Below are 24,731 nucleotides of genomic sequence, written 5' to 3'. Positions count from 1 at the left end.
GAATATTTGTTATCCTCAGATACCAAGAACTTGTTATAGGATAATGATATAGCTCTGAAAAAAGTGTCTGATGTGGTCCCCAAAGTCTATATGTAACAGTCAGTAAAAGCTGTAATTAACATGATTGTAGATGTACATAAAAAGAGAAAACCACTAGCAAGTGATAATGTTCATTTTACTGCATTTTACAGCATTTGCTTATTATTGGAGTTTCATGACTTTACTGTGCAAACCCATAAAGCCTTGGGTGCTGCTTAGACGGTAGGAGTTTGCCCTGTCTACACAAGGGCTTATTTCTCAAATGAGAAAGGGAATAGTGCTAAAAAGATGCAGTAGAAGAATGTCTATAAATATAAAACCGCCTGCTTTTGCAATTCTATTTTCATTTATTAGGGCAACATAGGTAAATCCAGTGAGATCGTAATGTCCTGTCTTATTTTTTTGGCAGAGAGTTTACTTCATCAAGATCATGTTGCATTTAATGAAATATCTATGCTATTTAATGAAATATCTATGAAATATCTATCGACAGCATTCTGAAGTGAAAGTTACTTCCAGCCATCTGATGTTTCCTTTTTTTCCCCTTTTGAATCAGGAGCTTTTAAATGTAACTATTTGCTATTAAATCCCTCCCCAAAGCCTTTTAATTTGTGTTTTAATATTCTTTTTAGAACACAAAAACATTTTGGAAAAATGATATCTTCTACCCAGCAAAGACAGAGAAAACAAGAACAATTCTAACTCAGATTGAGGCTCTATATTATGAGGACCATCAAATCCTTCACTCTAGCAGTTGCCTCAGCAGAGAAAATATATTAAAGTAGTTAGGATCATTTTAATTAGATTGAGGCCCCATATATGGCTGTCTTACTTTTTGAGGAACAGGGAAAGGGCAATAATACATCTGAAGGTCATCTGAGTCTCTTTAATAGACTGTGATACTCAGACCAATTGTTAAAATGGGAAAAATTAAGTTCTGAGGTTAGCTTGTGTCAGCACCCAAAGCAAGGAAAGTATTTTGCTGTTTCTGGCTCTGATCTGTAGGTTCCCTTGCAGCACATACCTCAAGCACTGCAACAGATTGTAGGTGTGTGTCCAGATTGCATTAACAATCCCCTTTTATAACTGCAAGCGAAGTTTATTCTGAAGTTATAAAGGTCATGCTAGTAATAGCATGACTGGTTGACATGACATATAACCATGACCTATTTTATAGTTCTCTTCAAAGATTTTTAATATTCATCAGAGAAAGTCTGGGAAGTGGGTACTTTATTTACTCAGTGAAAGCTTATAAAATAACTATATTAAAATTTTTATATATGCCTATGATTTTAATTTATCACCCTTTCTTCTGGTTTCACAAATATATTGTGCTCTGGATGCTGTTGACAGAGTAACAATATTTAATTATACCACAAGGCTTTATTTATGGGCAAACCATTTCAGAAGAAAAAATATGAAAAATATTTCCCCCCCCCCAAGATTAGCTCTGAAACTAAATTTGACCTGGCTGTGCAAAGAAACCTTCTTTATTTAGCATGCTTGGGCAAGCAGTGCTCTGTCTCCTGAGAGATTAACATTGTAAGCAAGTTATGCAGGTGACTCAAATCCAGTTAATCTCACATAAAGAATGTTAATTGCATTGGCAATGGTATTCACTCTGATCACTTTATAGCTCTATAATTAGCTATTGGACATATTCAAGGGGTTTTCTGAGTGATACAAATACAGGAAACAACATAAGAGAGAACTTGTTCTTTCCTGATTCATGCTGTGCAAAATGCAGAAATGATGGGAAAATGGAAGCAGCAGTTGTTGGTATTTGCTTGTCGTTGCTAACTGGGCTCTGCCCTTACACATAGCTATTAATTTTCTAGCAACTTCCTAAATGTTTTTGAAAATATACAGTTTTAGAAGCTGATATGAAACTAATGTATGTATTCTCCTAAATTGCCTTGATGTGGAACCCAGTGATTTATCTAATGACCTCAGGGGCATTTACTTTCTCCTCAGCTGGGTTCTCCTCAAAATGAGACAGATTTATTTTCTCATCTCCTGTATAGGAGAATTTACAGCCACAAGTAGCAATTTCATAAGTATGCACATGCTAATTTTTTAGCTGTTTACATGCAGCTTTTGTAAACCTGGTCTAAAATGATTTTTGTATGCAGACTAAGCCAGTGTACAGACACACACAGAGTTGTTTAAATTCAATGGGGATGAACCAGGGCCTCTAAATCACCAATCAGAGTGCTGATCTAGATCTGAATTTCTTTGTTTAGGATCATGTCTTGAAAAACAAATGCTGAAATGAAGAGAGTATCGTGTATGAGCTGAAAGCAGGAGTTGGTCTAAGCTCTTCTTAGGACAGAAGTTGTGAAAAAGATGCTGTTGCAAACTCGCAGAAAATGTCATTAAAATATTCCTGTCCATATTCACATAGTTACAGATGGGCCAAGTACATTGCTTAGCATTAGCGTTGAAAATAATAGTTGTGAGGGGTTTTTTTTGTTTTCAGTTTTCGATGGGGTTTTTTGTTGGGGTTTTTTGTGAGGTGATTTTCTTTTTTTTTCTTCTTTGTCCAATTTTTAATAAGTTTATCAAATTAAAATGTCTTTATCCAAAAATTTCCATGCCTAAATGGAAAACTGATTTTAGCTGGCAAACTTAAATTGACAAAATAATTCCCTCTTCTCTAAGAATGTTGAAGTTCTTGCAGTTTGGAGGCAGAGGGGATAATTGGAGTGAAATGGGCAGGAATGGCAGCAATGGAGGAAGGTTTTTGTCCTGAGAAGTGCAGGTGCCTCATACTGAATATCAGGTACCTAAAATATGTTGGGAATATCTACACTATGGCAGAGATGTGCTTTATTTTTGACTTGTCCAGAGGATTTTCACTAAATTTAGCCAAATACGCACCTTCCTAAAAAAAAAAAAAAGTAATAGAGTCATCCATTCATATACCAGAGAACCAATAAATGCAGATCTGGGAAGCATTTTCCTGTGTCTGCACTGTGTTCCTGCTGCTGTCACTCTCCTGGGAGGGTCTTTGGGTATTTCAGCTGATTTTTCTTGTGTTAAGTTTGTGGATGGGCTGTATTTGGGTGACCTGGGGAAAAGGAGCTGCAGTTCAATGTAGACCAAACAATCAATTGAAAAGAGTCCATTTGCTGTTGAGGTATGAAGAAGGGAGAGGCAGGGATAGTTGGGAGGGGAATTGGACTTGTGAACTTCCTGGGTTCCAGGTGTGAAAAGTGGTATTTCTGGGCTAAAAAAAAAAGATAAAACGACTAAGGAAACAGTCAGCAGCTGGATATGGCTTGTACACAGACTTAAAATGGGAAATGATAAAGATTTCAATATAAGCAGAGAGGCTAGAAATGAATTTACTTGCCCAAACACTGCTGGAATCTGCACATCCTGGGCAAGAATAGGAATAGGACAAAAGCAAAGGCTCGGGGAGAAGAATCTTTGCCCGTTAGACATGCTTTCATCTCTATCATCTGGAAAAGTGCTATAGATTTTTGAGCATGTCTATTCTTCTGCTGACAAAATTTGTTTTCCCCTGCCAATAGGTTTCCCTGCTAACAAGGAATTCCTGTGCGATGCTGTCACTCATTTACATAATTACTAACAGGTGGTTTTGTTTTCCTCATTTTCTGACTTTTATTCTGATTTGTAAAAGTGGTGAGCACTTTTTTGTCAGCAGTTGAATTAATGGAAGCTGAGCTTTGAACACACAAAATTAAAACTTCATTTCTGCCCAACTCCCTCAAAAAAAAAAAAAATTGTCAGTTTTGTGGCTCAGACTGAACGTCAAAATTTAGCAGATACTTTTTACCTTGCTCTGTAAGATCTCTATCGTACCTCAGAGAGGAGCTGTGAAAATAAGTGAGGTAATTATAAAGCAGTAAGATACCTGTAATAGAGGTCATGAGGAAATTAATAATTCTGTCTTTGAAGTGCAGTTTGAGTAGTTAGACATGGAGCCACCCTCTAAACAGTGCAACTAAAGCAAAATATTAAACACCTGCTCATTAATTGAATACCAACAATCTGGAGATGTTTGGAGAAAAAATAGTGTGTGATCATGTAATTGCAACCAGTCCCATAAGGCATCATAAACAGAAAGGAAGTGATTAAAAGACATGCAGACAGCCTTAATTCTGTCAGTAAGTGTGGCCTGCTTGATCTTTCAACCTTAATAATGTTCTTTTAACTTTAAAAAATATATATTTGCATATAATAATCATACATAACAAACCTATAACATTAGCTCTGTAGTTATCAATACAAACTGCCTGAGTCAGAATCTGGTATTGCTTGCATCTGTGTGAATTCTGAGGAATTTTTTAAAGTGACATCATATCCCTTCACTTGCTGAGAGTGAAATGTGAAACATAGTGTGTAACCAGTTTTAAATATCCTTATGACAAATTCCCATCTTGAGTGGAAATACTGTTTCATATAAACCCAGCCTTGTAATGGTTTGGCTAGCATAAATAATTTATGACAATAAAAGTGTGGTATGGCTGAGAGGACAGAACAAAATCTGTGGCGTCCAAAGGCAACTTGGAAACTAACCCCAGTGACATCCTTTCAAATGAAATTACCAGTACTTGGATTTTGTACCACTATAACTGAGATGAGATTGTGGCTCTGCATCTGGATTTTAAGCAGGCCTGTACAACATTATGGTGATTAATACTATTTGTAGCCATGCAGCCTCACATAACAAGGGTAAACAGAAGTTATTATTCAGACCTTAATTTGGTTTTTGTGGTGAAGTTGGTGATGGGGATCAGGGAGGCTCTGTCCTGTGCATGACAGTTCACAATTGCCTGAGGTGCCTAAGACAGAGTTTAAATTTTCCTCTGAAGCACTAAGATGTTGATCACTGCTAAAGGCAGGCAGACTCCATTGGCAGCTCATACACTGCTTAGCTCTGGATGGGCAGCACTGCAGAGCCACAGCTTTTCCAGAGAAGGGCATGACCTCAGAGGCCTCTCCACTGTCCAACAGGTGGCCGGTCAGTCCTGGGACAGGCTGCTTTCGGGTGGCTTTGCTGGAGTGAGGGATGGGACAGCCCCTGCCTCTTCATCTAGCCTGGCAGCCCTCTCCCTGGCTCTTTATGCACATCATCAGTCCCACTTGTCTGAATCTGTGGAGCTCAGCCTCCTTTTCTGTTTGATGGATGGGTAGGCAACAAGATGCTGAAAAGTCAGAAAGTGTTCATTTCAGCCCTCTGACTCACTGTGGAATTTTTAATGTCTCTTTCAAGAGCGGCCCACGTTTCTCAGGCGACCCATTAACCAAGTGGTGCTGGAGGAGGAGGCTGTGGATTTCCGGTGCCAGGTGCAGGGGGATCCCACGCCCACGGTCCGGTGGAAGAAAGATGATGCAGACTTACCACGAGGAAGGTGAGAGCCACGTTTACTTTCACATTTCAGTTGTTGCACAATGCTGGAATCCACCCCTGCTGCTAAGAGTTTGTTCTTTGACATTGTGTCCAAGATTTATGTCCCACATTGCTGCTCTTTTTGGCACTACAAATCTTGTTCCAGAGGCAACTGTGCAGGGAAGCCCAGCCTGGGTGAATTGTCCAGGTAATGGGTTCTTGTGGAATAAAGAAAAGTGATGTCTTGGTGTTGTGAGCACATGGGTATTGAGTGGATTTATTGGAGGCAGTAAAGATGTTTTAGGACTGTAATAGTGATAGTAGCCTTCAGGATGATGTGCTGATACCAAGAGGGAGAAAACTTGGCAGGAAAGTTGCTCTGGTGCAATGGCAAGGTGAATTACAAGTGGAGCATGGTGGGCTTTGCTGGCTCCTCAGTTCATGTCTATTAAGTCTTGGAGAGAAACCTTCCTCTTGAGGAAACAAAAAGCCAGACTAGCAGAAGTGTAAAGCAGAGTTGAAATCTGGAACAGGCCCCCTGTGTTCAAGAAAGATTAATTTAGTCTGGAGCAAACAAGGAGAAAATTTTAGTGAGCAGGGGAAGGGAGTCTCTCTTGCAAAAGGGTTTTAAATTAGTTTGGCTCCTTTCAACTAACAGAGCAGTGTTTGGTCCTCATTTTCTGGAACTCTTTCTTGTTTTGATGCTGAATCATTATTTCATTAAAAAATCTCAACATGGAAATAGCTCTGGGAACAGGAATTAGAACCCAGGTCTCCACAACCCAACAAGTCCCTTTGGCACTATTAGTCCTGATTTATTTTTGCACAGTTTTAATTTTAGCAGTAGACATGAATAGGGCCTTTTTTTTTTTTTTTTTTTTTTTTTTTTTTTTTTTTTTTTTTTTTTTTTCCCTTACCATAGCTGATATTTTCCATCAGTTGAATACACTAATAGGAAAATACATAATCTAGAAAAAGAAATTCTATGTAAGTTGGATACATATGTGTGTGTGTATATATACATATATATGTACTTTAAAAATAAATAATTTTCTTGCAATTAAAACAAACTTAAAAAGTGACATAGCTGTTTCGCTTGTTATAGTTACGCGTGTATGAATGTAATACATAAAATATTATTTTCAAGAGAAGACTTTTGCGTGTCAAGACGGATTTTTCTCTTTGCTTCCTCTTTAACTATGTATTGTAGAGCAGTCCACATATGCATTGTGTTTCTGTGATTTATTCTTGCTTTTTTGCATTACTGTTGTTTTAAATCATGTCTGCTTCTACGTCTCATAAGCAGAAGTAACAGATGATGAGCCCACAGTGTCTTTGGTTAGATTGCATTTCCATTAGATATTTTTAGTGACCATATCCCTTCTTTTTCTCCAACATCGGCACTTTGGAAGCAAATGCCTGTGATAATTAGCATCGTATGCTTTCTATTCTATAAATTTTTTATTGGTGTAGCACAATATGTGAGCAGATCTTCACTGTCCAAGAAGTGGACATTTCCATGATGCTTAATCAAGGAAGATAAGCTTTGAACCTCTAAAACAAAAACTATTGATTTTTTTCTAGATTTTTTTTAATACCAGCAAAGAAATTTGCCCAGGTGTAGTCGAAATAAATGGATGGGTGAGAAAATTATTATATCAAAATTTTATAAATTAGGAAAGAATGTCAATATGATTCCTCCTTGTTGAAATTGAGGGATTTTTTTTTTTTTAGGTAAAAGACAAATTATCTTTCAGCTTCTGAGCTCCTGTATTTTAAGTGTTTTAACATCTATAATGAAATATAAAACCCTCAAGGACTTCCCTTTGTTATTCTTCCTGCATGCATGCATACTTCTGAGCAGATCTCTGAGCAATTTGTCTTATAATTTTCAATATAAATTTCCTGTTTCTACAGCTAACAATGTTCTTTGCACGTCTGTCTGTTTTCGTTTTTTTTCAATAATTTCATTTTGGCTTCGTCCCTGCATTGCACGACAAATATAGTAGGTACCTGTTTCAACAAATTTTCAATGTGTCTGTTGTTCATTCAGCTTTTTAAATTGTCTAGTTCACTGACAGGGAAGAGGGACGAACTGAATTTTTGTATGCATTTTTTTTCTGTAATTTGCTCCTGGTGAATGCCAGAATCAGTGATAGTGGATCCATGGTCTTTCAGAAATCTTTGTCTATTTTTCCACCTTTACCTTGTTTTATTTTAAGTAAACCCATGTGAAAGCAAAGAGAAAAGTAAAAGCAGTGATTTCTGTTGACAAGTGTGAGCAGTGTTGCTGCACCGATTAGTGCATTGAGTAGGAATTGGAAAATAATTTCAGGCTGTTAAAGTCCTAATTATAAAGGTCCCTTATGGACTGTAAGCATTTCCAGTTACAATTGGTTGAAATGAGGAAGAAAAAAACCCCAAGTTCTAAAGAAATTATTACGTTTGAAAACATGACTCTATATAAAAAAATAATTTGAAATAATTTGGCTATTTGTCAAATTGTCTGTGTAACTGCCCAGGAGTATATAAATGACCACGCTTCAAATCTGAGAACAGACAGTTTATTCTGACAGTGCAAAACTTCATTCCAATTTCAGTTGTTTTGAACTGATGATCTAAACCAAGTGTAATAGTCTGTAGTTTGAATGTAAAACCTTAAAGTGGCTCTTTGAGTAGCAGTTTTTTAAATGCGTGGGAAACATTGGTCAAAGGAAGTTACTCATCCAAAGTCCTGTTGACCTGACTTGAGATTTCAGACTGATATTTGTCATGGAGCTCCTCTGTGTTTGTTGGGCAGGAATTAAAAAAATTATAAATACCAGGTGAAAACAGTAGTATGAGTAATGCATGATAACTGTTTTCATAATTCTTTTGCACCACTGTGATAAAGAATTTTTTATATTCCTCAGTGCTTAAAATTCTTGTTAGAGCCTAAATTGGTCCCAGCAAATTAATATCTTGTTGATCCAATTGTTGATACTGCACCAACAGGGAGAATCAAAATCCATTTTGAAATCTGAGGTATGTAAAGCCTTTTTCCAGAAGCTGTCCACTTCAAATCAGTGACCCAAGACAGAAATGCATTGTGAATCAAAGGCAGAGGCAAATGGTGTACATTTTATTTTAATTGCTCTTAAAATTCAGCCTCACACCACAGCCTCCCCAGTACACAAAGGGTGGGGAATAGTTAATCAAGTATGACTCATGTCAAACTACTGGAGGTGAACAGGATGTTGTGGGGTCAGCAGTCCTGTGCCTTTGGCTGCAATATGAGGTTCACTAGTCCATGAATAGATTTTTTTCTCATTATAAGTGGCATAAGGAAGTGGCACAAAGATTGTGTCAAAGTGACTCGGATAATTGTGGCCATGCATAATGATTAAGACCTACTGAAAATTAAATAAAATCCGTCCTTAGGCATTGAATTTTTTTTCCCAGACACATGTTCAGGTATCTTTCCCTCTGATGTCTGCTTAACAGAAATAGAGATTACACTTCCCTTCCAAGGAGCTGATGGTCTCCTGTGTGGTAGGGAACTCAATACGGCCTGGATCAGCTTTTCATTCATCTACATTTTAGCCCTGGTAACAGGAAGAAAATGACATTATTTGAGAGCCTACAGTATGAGAATGGCAGATCTATGACTAGCAATTTAATAACATTTGAATAAGGTTTGTACAGTGTTTCATGTCTTCAAATTTTCTAGCGAAGCTGAGGAGAGCAGCTGCATGGTCTGTAATTATACAGCAAGTAATAAGTACTTTTTTTTTTTTTTTTTTTTTTAGGAAGTGAAGAGATTTTCAATTACAAGTCAAAATTTATGACACACTATAATAACTGTTTAAACCTTTTATACAGAAGAAGTTAGCAGTGCAAGCTCTTCGGGAGAGTGAGGTTAGCTCAGCAAATGTATTTTTCAGTTGCCTTAAAAATGACTGAGTAGCAATCACACAGGCCTTTTTTTGCCTTCCAGCCCAGAACAGCTGTTTTAGTTCAGTAAATACATCTTTAATGAAATTATAACCTGCTCTTTTAAGTTGCATTTACAGGCTCTGTCTGATTAGATGGATATTGTACTAGAGATGAAAAGTGGTAACTGCACCAGCAGGAAGAGGTATTTGTTTTATGTGCCACCCACGCAATGGGAGTGTGGGCAGAAAAACCAGGAGTGATGCTTCGGAAGGAAAGTGGTGTGTAGTTTACACAAGGTACATTGCTTAAGTGTTGAGAGATTGCAGGTTATTAAGTGAAACTGAGCAGTGAAAATCATAAGCAGCACAGTAAGATTTCTTACTGGCTGGAGAATAGCAACATTCATTAAAAGGTTTTTGGGAATAAGCATTCTTAAAGCACAGAGTTAGTGTTGTAGTCTAAGATGTGTGTTAGCTGCAACAGCACAAGCCTGTGTAGGTGTTAGTTTTGCTATGTTTTTAAAACTGGCCAGGTTTTTTTTATGCATATGCATAGTCTGAGCAGAAATGCTGTCTGCCATGCTTCTGATGGAGCTTAATGAAAAGGCACACCTATAATTTCACTGCTTTCCTCCATGGCTTCTTGTGAGCCCAAAACTAGGAGTATAGCATGGCATTTAAAAAAAATCTTACTGTCTTCCAGATGCCAATCATTGAAATGGATTTAAACAGAACTGACAGCAAACCTAGTGAACTAAGAAAAGCTGGATTTTTTAAGAGGAGATCCAGAAAGAGCCTGATAGCCTGAGAAGTTTTGCATTTGTATTTCTGCACTGTGATGGGTTCACCCTGGCTGGATGTCAAGTGTCCCCCAAAGCCTTTCTGTTATTCCCTCCCCAGCTGGGTAGGGGGCAGAAAATATAATGAAAAGCTCATAGGTAATTATAAGAATGGGGAGAGATCACTTATCAGTTAGTGTCATGGGCAAAATAGACTCAACCTGCTAAAAAATAAGTTTATTTTATTATCAATCTAATCACAATAGGATAATGGGAAATAAAACTGTCACCCACCTTCTTCCTCACAGGGAAAGGGGTTTAGGGGTTTATGGTCAAAGACACCTTATCTCTGCCACTGCTCTCTCCTCAGAGAGAGGAGTTTCCTCCCGTGCCTGGAGTTCCTCCTGCCCTCCTTCTTCACTGACCTTGATGTCTGCAGAGCTGTTGCTCTCTCATGAGAGCCTTGGTGGGCACCTTGCACATACCCACCACATCATGACCACAAGATGAGGCTCTATAAGCAAGAGAGACAGTAATTTTTAAGAATAAACAGTGGCGCTCCATAATTCCATTTATATTCTGTGGATAGGATATTGAGGTATTTAACTCCAGCCCCCTCTAGATACAACCAAGGGGAGGATGACCTTTCAATGAAATATGAGTTAATAACACTGCAGCGCTGTGTGCTTTGTTCAAGTTAATATCTGTTCAGATTGTAACAAAATGCAGTCTAATGTGTATTGAAAATTAATTAAAGAGTGTGTTTTAGGAGTGTAATGAATATCATCTTTGGTTACATCACCAAATTTCTATTGCAATTAATAACAATTAACTGTTTTAAGTAAAGGGTCGGGGAAAAGGATGTTTTTCATATTAGCCATATCACATGTACTATTTGTCATCTCTGGTTAGATCCTGTATGATTTGCATGCCCATCTTTCTTTTCCTTAAGCTAAAGCATTAAGGAGAGATTAGTCCCTTTATGAGGAGCAGAGGGGAGAAGATTGGATGTTCTTAATAGCTTGTCAAAAAGAGACAGTGAAAGACAGCGGTTTAATATGGGGGTTTTTTTGTATCCTTACATACATCTGGAGGCAGAAGAGGAGGTTTGCAGAGGATGTTGTTGTAGATGTCTGGCACAGAGAGAGCTGCTCTGTGACTTGCAGAGTCTGTGGGTGAACACTGGCAGGTCTCAGCCAAGTGCAGAATAAGGGTCTTTTCTGCTGTTGTATTGAACCATTTGAGGAAGCTTCTGTAAAATCAGAGATACCATTTGGAGACAGAGAGGTGATGAGAGGTAAAATGGATGCAGGGGTTGGTTAATTTTTGGGTATATAGCATCAAGATGATCGACCCCAGTGATGGTGAGGTGCCCCCTCCTGTAGTACTTTTGGTTGAGTATCCCTTTTCTCTGATTGCTATTTTCCCTGTCACAGATCCCTTCCTGCTCTGCAAGTGGAAACATGTTCCTTACAGTCATATGAGGAGTACATGCCCAAGTGAATGTGTAGAGCATTTTTTACGTTTTAAATCCCTCAAAACTTGACATTGAATAAAGTCCTATAATTGCATTGTCCCACAGTTCCCCCAGAGGTTTATAGTCTAACCCAGGAGTTGCCTGCCATTCCATTTGTCTGAAATATTAAATGCTGTGAGCAAAAGTGGTAGATGTGTGGCTCTGCTAGACTGATCAGCAGAGAAACAGTTAATGACGTTGACATTTAAATTGGCTTCATGTTAAGTGTCAGTTCTCACCACAGAGCTGAAGAAGAGCTATTGTTTCAGCCAGTCTGTTTGCAGATTCATGGAAATACTCCCCAGTTGCTTACATAAGGGTCAAGGTTGGAAAAATAGCTTTACAACTCCATGGACAGCAACCATAAAGGAATTGTGTCAACTACCACTCCTGCCTGCATGTTTTCTCTTTGTGCTGTGTGAACTGTTGGTGATCTATGAAGTGATCACTGACAGTGCACTAGAAACAGTATTGTCACAGGAGAATATTATTATTTCTTCTTATCCATTCTAATTCTGTAGCCTAAAATTGTTATATTTCAGAGAATTAATGAAGTCACTAGAAGAGTTCAGGAACAAAATGTAATGCCAGTTGTAGTAGCCTCTGAATTTTTATCTGAAATTTCCACTCACAGAAGGCTGCAGTAAAAAAATAGTCTTGCAGGAAGGGTACACAGTGAAATTTAATGTAGAATTTCATTCAAAATACTCCTACTAGTGTTGAAATATTTCTTTAGTATCAAAAAAAGCAAAGTGTACTAAGTAAAAGCTTAGTAATCACATGGTTTGTATACTGTAGTTACAAATTTTAGAATATTAAGGTAGCCTTCTTTCTATTATCAGTTTATTAACCGTTAAAATCATAGAATTAAAAAGTATTGTTAACTATGCATTTTTTTCCACAAAAGCCTCAGGAAAACAGGGAGGAGGAAGCTGTTAGTTATATTCAAGTGGGAGTAAGAACTCTCACCATTGATGCTACTGGAATGTCTGGCCTGCAGGGATTTCTTCTCCTTTAACACATTCCATCTCTTCATGGGATACAAAACTTGTCATCTGAGTTAAAAAAAAATTAACTTACACTTTCAGTGAAAACACTTTAATGCTAAAGTTTTTCAGCCTAAAAACTACTTCAAGTTCCTCTCAGTAAGTTCCATGTTGATAACTGCTTAACTAGCAAAATGTACTTTTTAAGAATATGACTTCTGGCTCAACTACAGTATTGAAGGCACTTTCATTACAACATTAACATGACTTCATCTTTAATTACCACTTCAAGGTTGGTTACTGATGCAAAATACAGATTAGGAAATATTTCATTTCTCTGACAAGTTTATAGTCATCTTTCATGTGCTTTAGGCAGATAACAATAAACAGGTAAACACAAATTATGTTTATTTCAAACTACTCATGATCTGTGTGCTGGTGTTAAGAAAATGCATCAGGCCAAGTTTAGTGGGTGGATGTTCCAGTCCTTGCAGTAATATTTCAGTTTTTCAAAAGCTGAAATGGACGAAAACAGGTAACTCTGAGCATCAAGGGTGCTTTTCTGAGGGATGACTTTATGACATAGGCATTAATAATATAAATCTCCCCAAGTGCCTGACAAATGTGTCTCATCTGTGAGGAAAAGGACTGCTCCTGGTGATGGGAGGATAGCTCTCCATGCCAAGTGATTACAAGGTCTCTTAGATCATACTCCCACCAACGCTCCAGCTTCTGGAATGTGGAGCTCTATCTGGAACTCAAATCAAATCAGAAGCCCATTTAGGGTAATTATCATATGGTAATTCTTTATGAGTACATTTCCATGTCCAAACAGAGATGTCAAAGTAAAAGATGGAACCTGCTTAAGTTTAGATAGGATTTACCGAGTCATTGATTCCCAGATATATGTTTTGTTCCTAACTGCTGTTTGTTTCCAAATTATTTCAGAGAGATTCAAAAGTCAGTCTGAATTTTCTGTCTTGTTTCTCTTCTGAGCACATGGCTCCTGATTTTGTAAGAGACTACACATTTTTATGTGTAGTCACACCTCTCTGTTTGCATGTAAGAGTGGTGCTGTGGAGTGTAATGCTTCCAGGTAATTTGGAAAACAGTATATCCTTGGACACAGGTATGGTTTCCCCATGTTGGCCCAGTAACTGTAACAGCTGTACGTATATTTTATGAGACTCAGACCATTTTATTGAATGCCTTGCTTTAAAACACGGTGCAGTGTGGGTTTGTTTTATATTAATGCAATTGAGAGTGTTTAACAGATAGAAATAATCTGCTGATCACAACTCATAAGAGGTTTTGGACTAAAGCAGAACCTGTGTCAACAGAATTGAAGAAAAATCATAATAGTGAATAAATGGCTTGTGTCACACAGCTCTTTTCCTGGTTTGTTGTATAGAATAAGGAAACATGGAATATAGAGGCCCTTTTATATGACAGATATAAAATATGCAATCACACAAAGAAATCTGAAGTGATATAACATTGTCTTCTATCTTTCTCTGGCATGAGTGGCTGAATCAAAAAATAAATGGGTATCTGGACATGTAGATGTGAGGAGTAGCCATCCTGTCAGCACCTTGGAGATAGCTCCCTGCTAGCTCAGTGTTTCATGGCTGTAAACAGTGTCCTAGAGCCACCCAGCAAAAAGCAGCTTTTGATTTCAGGGGCACAACAGAGTAATTTGAGATCAGTGCACACAAATATATCCATAACTGTCTCTAGGTTTTGCTAGAGAAAGAAAACCTGACACTCCTATATCTTTCCCCCAGAAAGCTGTTACCCTATAGGTTTGGGCTTCTTTCTTCTTCCACTTACCAGTGCATGGGATGGAAGTGAAAAAACCTCAGCTTGTGTCAGATATGCATTGCCAGTGGGCATGGAGGCTCTCCCTTCTGCTGCTGGATCACACAAGCCTGAAGCAGGTAGCAGCTCACACTTCCCATCTCACTGCAGCTTCCCTCTGGCTCCCTCCATCTGGCACAGGGATTGCAGGAGCCAGTGAAAAGCTGTGGCACTATGCTGGGAGCTGAAGTGCCAGCACCACAAAAACAGAAGTGGAGACAGAAGCTTAAGCCTCCTTAACTGCCTCCTGTTTACCCTGGTTTTGGCCAGTAGCATCTCTCTGTTTGGGCTCCCTAATCATTGATGTTGTGAGCAATCTTGAAGCTTTGTGCATGTTCTGCAAAATAGTCTGGCAAAGAGGCAAAAGAAAATGGGGCAAAGTAATTTTTGTGCCATCTCTTAAAAAAAAAAAAAGCAAGCCTACAATGTGTACAAACAAAAATTCTAATTTATTATTTAATATTTTTAAAGAATGTTTTAGATGAAGATATATACCTGGTGTAGATTATTGCAAATTTTTTTGAGGCTAGTGGCATCAGTCTTTAACAGCTTAGATGTGTCTTTTTCCTCTTGAAATATCCCATTAGCAAGAAATAAGACTTCTTCAGTTGAATTTGTTGAGTTCAGCAATGCATTCTGTGGAGTTTAAAATGCACTGCTAAAGCAAGTATGGATGTATTACCAGTTAGGCCTGCTTGGATATTTAGGAATGTAATGACTCCAGCTGCAGATGCATTTTTGCTATCTATGCATGTTAAAAACAAAAGCGGTGCATTTTTTTATGTATAGCTGCATGCACATTTTTGAAAAGATGGAAACTAGGGGTTCTGCAAAACACCGTGGAAGATTTATATCAAATGCAAAAAACCCCAAAAATTATTGTTAAATATCTCTAACTTCAGTAATTTTTTCTCTCTTTATTTTTTATTTGATAATCATGAGGAAGATTGATGGCTGAGTATGAACAAATACATTTTCAAATGTGGGGAAAGAAATTCCAACTGTGAGAAAACCAGTTCAATTTAAGTTTATTCTTAGATGCTTAAGTTAACACATGAATCCAACCTCAGTACATTAATTTGTGATACTTAAAAACAGTTAATGTGTTTTGTTTTATTTGCTATTTGGCTGAGCAGATGGTAATGGTTTTGACACAATTCAGTTTTTTATTTTTTCTTCTTTTCTTTTCTTGAAAAAGACAAGGCTCTTTTTCCCACTTTGTCACAGCTGGTTACCAATCAATCTCAATTCACAGTACAGTGATGATAGCACATGTTGTTCAGGGGCCAAATCTGATTGGGTTGCATTTTCAGCAGTGTTTCATATCAAAAAAAAAATTGTGTCTGTATGGCAGTGACTGTCAGCACACTATTGTACAACTGTCATTAATCAGAACTAGCAACAATGAATGCATTCATATGTGCCAGAGACTGCCAGATTTCACTCAAAATCACCCAATTCCTATTAGAATTTCCTTACCAGCAGTGTTTTCTCATGTGCCTCTTGTTTCTCCCTTTCTTTTTTCTTTGCCAGTCCCCTGCCAACCCCTTCCTTTATGCTTAATTAAAGGCAGACCTGCTCTATTACTTGTGGAACAGAAATTATGTAACGTGGTGCCCAAAAGTGGCTGGTTTATATCTGGCACAGACTGACTGGCTGTTTAAAAGATCTCTCCCAGCTCAGTCTGATGGCTGAAGTCTAAGCTGAACCAAAAGGTTAAGCACCTCCGAATGTTTAACGAAAAGAAATACTTAAAATCAATTAGATGGCCATAAACATGTGAAACTGATGTCTGACGCCCTGTGGTTTTAGTTCAATGCTGCATTAATTGGCTAGGAGTCAGCAATATTTGGGCAATGTGTCACAAGTTATTTCTTGACACTGCACATATTTTGAAGACACAGCCTTCTTCGTGTACTGGCAACATTAAGGAGCAGTTTAACCACTGCACCCTGGTTTTCTGGCATTCCATTGTCAGTCCAGGAACCTGATAAATGCTCTCTGTGATTGCTGTTAGCAGAGAGGACCCTGATCTTCATTCCCAAGTGTTCAGAAGCACTAATCCAGATGAGAGTGAACTTCCACAGAAAATGAGGTGAAAAGATCATGCTATGGGGATTTGAGGCTCCAGGACAGAGAGGAGACAAGGCACTGTTCAAGGCTGAGCAGGTGGATGATTGAGAAATTCAAAAGATGTTCAGTCTTGATTCCTTGTTATTTTGTCTGTGCTGCTGTAGGTCAGGCTAAAAACCAGTTTTCCTCCTTTCTCCTTCCTGTCTGCTTCATCTGCCAAAGCTCTTCACTGAACTGTGGTGACTTCTGGGGACAGTGAGGGTGGAACAGATGACTGACGGGCAGCATATCAGTACTGCAGGACAGCAGATGGTTCTAACGCCCCACGGGCCCATCCATGTATGAATCTAATTGTTGGATGGCACGTTCTGTTAGGGTGCTCCAAAAGCCTGGCCTGTTGGAGAAGCAGGCTGGGAGAGCTGAACCTCTCCTTGAATTAATTGTTAACCGGACCATGACAGTGACATGTTTACGCCACCCTCCGTTTGGTGGCCCAAGTGGGAGCTGGTGGCTGTGCCCACCACCACCAGCACCCTGCGTCCTGGCATGCCATGCAGCTGGCTCCTCAGCCCAGCAGCCTTGGCACAGTGTGCATGATTGGCAGGTGCAGGGATAAAGGCTGCCAGAGCCTGGGAGGCAGCTGGCTGGCATGCCGGCACCAGCACATCCGTGACAGGAAGCGGAGTGAGTCAGCTGCAGCCCACAGCACGCTGGAGCTCCCTGTCCCAGCCTGCCTGCATCCCACTTCAGGCAGCTCCTCTCTCAGATATACACTCCTGCTGCCTGCCTGTTTTGTTCTCGGCAGCATTAGGATGTTATCTGTTGTATGAATTAAAAAAAAAAAAAATCAATTACATAGGTGGCTAATTGTTGCCCAGCTTTATAGCTCTGATTCTGATGTCCAATTTGTATTTATATTACAACTTAACTTAGTTTTTTCATCACACAGGAGCTGAATACAAATTTATATTTTCAGTCTTCCAGAGCTGGCCTCATGTCAAGAAAATAAGCATTTGCTCTTGTCTGCAACTCTGTAATCACCAAAGACAAATAACTGCTCCATCATTGTGGGATAATGTTGTCATATTCTTGAGATTTTTAAGGGGGACAATTTGCCTTTTCTGTCTTATGAAAACAGTGATTTTTATTTGCCGTTGACTAATGCAGCACAGCGTGCAAAATGACATAATTTGTGAGCAGTCTAGAAGAAATGGTCTTTAGCTGCATGTGGCTGTTGAATGGAGTTGTAATAGATGTGTAGCTCTCCAGAAAGGGCATATTAGGGTCTCTAACACCATAACTACCTGTCCCCTCACCACTACCAATGGCACTGTGCTGGCAAAAAAATTATCCCTACAAGTTTCTAAAGTTTGCCATGGCATCTACTCACTTATTCTTCCCCTTGACATATCTCTTATTAATCAGTTAAATCTGAGGTACTGCATATACATACAATTAAGTGTAACTCCTAAGGAAATAGGTATTATATGTGTTTATGCTAACTCTAACAGAATGATTAGCCTCAAATTCATCTTTATTACATCATTTCTTGCTAATTGATAGAATGGACCCACTGAATATGGAAAGAAGTTGTGTTGTGGTGAGTGTAAAAAGATGTCTTCACTGCTCTTTGTTCTTGGAATTGCTAGGAATGCTCTAATTGATGTTGTGAGCTTTAGTTAGACCTAACAGAAATGTAAATGTTTCACCATATGGGATCTTTGAGTTAAGATGCTGTGAAGTCTGTTAGCACATGGTGCTCCCTCTACAAATCTATACTGAAGGAATAGCAATGTGCAACATGTACACAAAAAATAAAAGTTACATTTCACATTCCCAAAGGATCAAAAAATGCTCATAGAGCCTGACAACATTCCTCTGATTTGTTGCATTGCATCCTTATTCATCCAAACACTTAAGGGTGCTCTTCCATGTGATTTCAATGTGTTTCCTGTACAAGTCTATAAGGCCTTTAGTGCATAACAGAAAGAATGTAAATGAGTCCTTCTAAAATTATGTCATGACTGTGTATACAGTGAGAAATAGTACTGACACCTCCTGAAGTCTAGATCTGTCCTTAGTTTCTTGTTCCTATGTCACTAATACATGTGAATCTGAAGCCAAGTCTAGGTTCAAGGTGACTTAATGTATTATATTGAGAAGAAATGTTGTTGAAAATAATTTAACAAAATAATATTTAAAGGATTACATATCTATGCTGATAAGCAGGGTTTTCCTGATTTGGGAACCAAAGACATTTTACACAACATGAAGTCTCCCATTGACTTTAATGAGCTTTGGATCAGAGCCTAAAATACTTTTTTAACCATGCCTTCTGAGGATAATAACAATTTAACTGAAAATATTTTTCTGGGTATAATCAATCTAAATGCCTTAAGAATAAATCTTCACTATGTGTTGGACTATGTTGTATTAATTAAGTTTTACACATTCTCATAGTTTTAGAATTATTTTAACAGTAGAAACAAAGAAATGGACAAAGCACAATTGACCTGTTTCTAATTTCTTTTAAGAAAGAGAAAATGTAATTGTCCACCCTTATTGAATCGTTTTGTTGTATCTCTGTGAAATTGATAAATCTGCTTTAATGTCCCTCTTCAATAAATGTCACCTTCCAGAGCTTGAATATATTTTTTATTGTTTGCAATTGGGTAGTATGGGATCCTGCAAGCATGCTCACCATTCCCTAAGGGATTGCTGCTGCAGGGGAAAACTCTATATAAAAGGAAATTTTGAAATCAGCAAAAGGTAAAACGTGTAGCTCACTCAGTTAAAGGTATGATAAACCTGAGCTGTCATGTATTGATAACTGATGTCTGATACCTTAATTTTATCTTATTGCTCTAGATCAAGGACAAAGTGAATTATATTATTAATAAAGCCCTAATACTGAACATAGCAATACTAATTTTATGTAAAGTTTCTAACTAATGCAGAGTGCAATAAAAATGTCACAGAGATTAATGCTTCATGGAATTATCTAATGCTGGATAACACTTTATCTTCCAAAGTTGGCTCCAAGATAGATTCAGACTTGGCGTTTTCCAGGTGATAGTTTCTTTGTCCATTTTTGCTGCCCACAAAAAGAGTTTTCATTCTTCTGCTGTGACACAGGTATGACATCAAGGACGACTACACGCTGCGCATTAAGAAAGCCACGAGCACGGACGAGGGCACCTATACCTGCATCGCTGAGAACCGCGTGGGGAAGGTGGAAGCCTCTGCCACGCTCACCGTGCGAGGTGAGTGCTCTCAGGGGGACAGGGCTGTGTCCCACAGGGATCATTGCTTCCTGATGGGATGGGCCACCTCCTTCCCAGCCATTGTTTGGGCTCCACGCTCCCTTTACAGTGGTGGCCGCCACACTGGTTTACAGCGCAGGTGGAGTCCTGGTCCTGTTGATATCTCATGTGAAATTTTAATTGATTTCAGTGGGATAGGATCCTCCTGCAGTTAAAAGTCCTGTCCCAGTGTGTTTTTATTGAAGAGCAGATGCATGTATGCATAAGCAAGCACGACATAACCGTGGGCATAAACATTAATATGTGAGCCATCAGTTCAGGCTATTAGTCACGTTTCTTTCTCTAAGAAGTATAAGGAGTAGAGTAACTGTACTTATTAATCACAAACATAATACAGATAGTATTATTATGGGATTAGCTCTGCCATAATTAAGCTCTCTACCACTACCCTTTATCCAAAAAATAAACTGTAGCCAAAGGAAAGAGAAAATCCTAATTAAATTTTGTGAGTATTACAAGGTAAAGACTAATTTTTCTCTCCTAAAATATTTGTGGTTCTCTAGTATCCATTCACTGTTTATGTGCTGCTCTTTGATTTGGTAAGGAGGTTTTAAGGCTAGTGGAATAATGAGTTGACAAAATATCTTTTGTGACAGTAGATAGAGACGTCCTAAAGATTATGGGGAAAGAAAAAGTTTGTAAGCTAATATTTCTATTTGAGTAAATAGAATATAATAGTTATTACTTCATTCCAAAAGATAAGCAGCAATTTGGCACAATGGATATCATGCAGACACTATTTCACAGTTTAGTGGTGCATGCTGACAGTTTTCAGTAGAGCTGTGAAAGGTTAATAAAAACATTTTTAGCTTTATCTGTCCTCCTCTTTTCATACACATTAAATCAAATGTTCAAAGTCTCAATGGATTGCTTTATTAGAACTGGGGTCAACTGACCCAAGAGGCCAGCTTCCATTTCCATCCATTTAATGCATGGACACAGTTCAGTTTAATTTGCTGAATTCAAAGGAAAAAAAAAAAAAAAAAAAAAAAAAAAAAAAAAAAAAAAAAAGCCAAGGAGTGGCTTTGTAGGGGGAGAGATGTTAGTATGTAACAAAGAAAAGAGAGTGTTGTGGTTATCTGTTAAAATATTATCTCAGTGTTCACTTTGGACTGCAAGTGACAATATGGCTCTTCCCGTTTTAAGCTGAAGAAACAGGTGTGTAAGAGATTGCTCTTCCCTTATGCAATACAGGAAAATTAGTCACCACAGCCAACTCCCAGAAACAGTCTCACTCTGTTCCTTTTTTGTCACAGGCAGGATCACAATGTCCAGTAATTCTGGTTACCAATTCCCTGGCCTTTAAACACTCCTAGAACTGTGTCCACTGTGTATATTACTGGAGCAAGCCTTTTGGATTTGCTACCCTGACTTGTAATGTAAACAATAGCTAGAAGTCAGAAAAAAATTCTTTGAAATTATCAAAGATTGAACCTAATGAAATTAAAGGGAAAAAAAAAACCTCAAGGAAATGTGTAATTTAATCAATGTTCCCCCCATAAAAGCATGTTTTCATTATCTTGTGTATTTTTCCCCCGGGTTTGTCATTTACAGTCAAATACATAATGTTTATTCAATACAAAGGAAGCCATGATATTAGAAATATACTACATGTTCAGGATATGACAGAAAATTAAAAACCAAGAAATTCATTGGAGAAAGCTATTACTCTGAATTTTGTGAAAACAAAGGTCAGGGAAATCTCCCATAGACTTTAAAGTGATGATGAACAGTGGACTTCTTAATTAGAGAAAGCCTTAATTCTGAATTCTTAATTAACAGTGCTGTCTGACACTGGTTTTACTATGTCATGTAAAGGAGCAAAACCACTTAGCATTTCAAAATTTACCTTGAGCGTGTCTTGGACCTTGCAGGTGTCATGTAGCTCCATCTGCACACCTGACAACAACCATGTAATCCTCAGTTCCCTCATTCACAGCTCCATCTTCTTAAACCAGAGGATGGGGGGATGGGGATGCAGCCAGGAAAGTTGCATTACACTGTCACAAACAACAGCAGCAAACAGCAAACTCCATCTTCTCTCTTGGAAAGATGCTTATCACCTCATCTTTCTGCAGAAAAAGAATTGTGCCCATAATACTGGAAGTCAAAAAGTGTTCCAGTAGACGATGGATGAGAACGGCAGCAGAATAGACACAGTTAAATGGAATGGGGACAGAGTCATGGAAAGATTGAGAGCTAAGAAGGCCCTTGCAAGCTCCATTACCTGAATTTGCATGTCTGAGATTTGACCCTAGCCTGCACATAAACACACAGGGCTGATAATCTTAAAAATGTAAAAAAAAAATAAAAATAAAAAAAATAAAAATTGTGCAGTTGCTCAGAAATGTGTAATTATTGCTGCTGATAAAATAAGGGAAGCTTTGCCTACACAGATGCAACCTGGAGTCAATTTTATGTCCAGGTTTTCAGCTGTTCTGAAAGAGATATCTATATTTTATTAGCAGAGGGACTGACAGCTCTCTTCCCCAGCACAAGTATAATGAAGGGCTGTTGCTATAACCAAGAAATCACTTGTTGCAGCAGCAACTTTCAATCTCTGTATCAGCTGGAACAGTATTAACCTGTCAATCATTTAACAGCAATTTTTTAGGAAGCAGAAGTTACCTAAGCAGTAATTTGGGAGGTTCTGGGTTGAAGTCCCTGTGGCCATTTCAGCCCATTTGTTATATTTTCATCAGCACTGTCAGTGATGAAAAAGCACTGTGCTGGAAGCTTTCATGCCCATTATTGAATAAGAAAAACTGTCCTGGGCTTTCTCTAGCCCTTACTGCTGTACTAACTGGTCATGTTTAAAATTCAGTTGTTATTTGACTCAGAAAGCAAATGCCTTGCATGACATTAGGCAGTGTGAGGCTTAAATTGATGTGTTCATTGGGATCTAAAAGTTTGTGCTAATGCAATGCAATTTTTCTTTTATCAGGCATTAACAATGATACTTGATGATGGCATGGGAAGATAATAAAAATGTTTCTCAGATAATGGTTCCAGTCAGCTTGTTCAAGTAAATGGGATGATAGTGTCACATGCCTAAGCAATAACTGCAGTGAACATTTGACTTAGGCTGCCATTTGAGGGGTTAGCACTCATGGTAGTGTCCATAATGGAAAGTAACATTACACGTCATGCATTCTGACAGATATTCTTTTCTTTTTTAATTTCCTTTTTATGTTCTCACTACACCATTGTAATGTCAACAGCTCGCCCCGTTGGTAAGTAACCATCCTTCTATCCATTCTAGCATGGCTTCATGCAATGCTTCATCTTTTCATTTGCAACAGCATTTCAGTGGCTGGAATGAGCAGCCAGCGCTAAACAGTTGTATCTGTCTAACACCAGGCCAGCGGTTTTGTCTGACAAAGTGCTCTTTCCAAACCTTGTATTTCCTACTGTGTCATGTGCAAGCACATTTGTCAAATCACCAGCAAGTATTGATCAGTGAAAGGGGGTGGGTGTGCCAGTACTGAGCCGCAGTCACTCGTTGAGATGTTTGTATAGGTGTGGTTTTGGGTCTGGTGGGAAAGCCACTGAAATCAGCAGAAAGGTTTTTGTTGATTTTGGTGAGCTTCTCCCAGGCCCTAAACAATCAGCTCATCCTGCTTTTCCTGCACAGCAGTAAAAGCACAGGCTTTGCATGTCCTGTCTTTCGTGTATCGTTCAAAGAGCTCTGAGATCAAGAAGTCCTGAAATTGAAGAGGGGATGGGGTAGATTTCTGTGCTTGCTGAGGAAGTTCATCACTGATTTCTGCCCTTGGGTCATCTTGGAGTGCAATTTGGAGTGCACTGCATAGGGTGCAGACTGTTTTGAACAACCTCTAGGTTTTTAATTTTCACACTGAAAATGTTATTATTTCCTGTGCCTTTGAAATTCTGTAAATGCATAAAAATCTTACTGAGGATAATGGAAAATTTGCAAGTGTCAGAAGCTGCAATTTACTTCTGGTGTTCAGAAACATCCCGAACGTACGATTCAATTTTCTTTCATGAATATTTACTCTGTGCCTGCATGGATTTAGTTTAATGAGCTGGTTTGCTCCTCTGATATTTGTAGTTTGTATTTAAATGTATCTTTTAGAATAATAATATGGTTACTCTGATTTTTTTGGATTAGTGTAAAAAGTCAGTGCTCATGTTTATTGAGGTTGATGAGGGGTTTGGTCTTTATTTACTTAGTTAAAACTTTTGTTAGATATGTGTTTGACTAAAGTTTGTGAGTTTGAATTCATCTCAGCTCTTCACTGTTCTTTCCGAGTTTGGAGGAAGAAAGATTGGAGTAATTTAAAGATAAAATCCAGGTTAGGCCTCTGTTTCCAGAACTAGGGTGATCACATCTTACTAACTTGCCTGAACTAATATCCATGGAGCCAAGCCAAATACATCCACAGTCACAGCAGGACTTATCCACACCTTAGAGACTTCCCTCTGCAGAATAGAAATTTACTCTTCTCCATTTGGGATTTTGATAGCAAGCTTTAAACCCAAATCACTACTGTATTATTTTAGCATTAGGTTGGCTCTCAAGTAATTCATTCCCAGGAGCTGCAGAAGTGTAAAACTGCAGTAAACTCGTGAGAAAATTTTCCTTTGCTTGGAAAATGGGATGTGAATTTAGTGTGCTTCTTCATTCACTAAGACATGCTACAAGATTAAAAGTATTTTGCTTGTAGATATATTTTTTCACTTTGCTGACTCTTAAAAGACAGGCAAGGGAAAAAACAAGTGGAGACTATTTCAAGCTCTGTGAAAACTACATAAAATAAATGGCTGGAGATTCACAAGAAAATGATAGGTTTCAGCAGTATTGATAGTGTCTTATTTCAGAGCACTGATTCTTTTTTAAGATTTTTCGGGCCATTGAGTCATC

The 24,731-nt window shown here is 38.3% G+C and overlaps 1 protein-coding gene across 6 annotated transcripts in view; it reads left to right on the top strand.

Moving 5' to 3' along the window:
- ROBO2 (roundabout guidance receptor 2) overlaps positions 1–24,731 on the top strand; it is a 445,348-nt gene that overhangs the window by 304,951 nt on the left and 115,666 nt on the right. For all 6 annotated transcript variants that reach the window (XM_083855698.1, XM_083855697.1, XM_083855695.1 and 3 more), the window contains 2 exons: positions 5,282–5,420; positions 19,659–19,786. In XM_083855698.1, coding sequence (XP_083711824.1) covers positions 5,282–5,420; positions 19,659–19,786 — 267 coding nt within the window. The remainder of the gene's footprint in view (positions 1–5,281; positions 5,421–19,658; positions 19,787–24,731) is intronic.

Source organism: Zosterops lateralis (assembly GCF_965231275.1).
Source record: "Zosterops lateralis genome assembly, chromosome: 2".
Lineage (NCBI taxonomy): Eukaryota > Metazoa > Chordata > Aves > Passeriformes > Zosteropidae > Zosterops > Zosterops lateralis.
The sequence above is the reverse complement of the archived record's forward strand: the minus strand, read 5'-3'. Positions and strand labels throughout refer to the sequence as shown.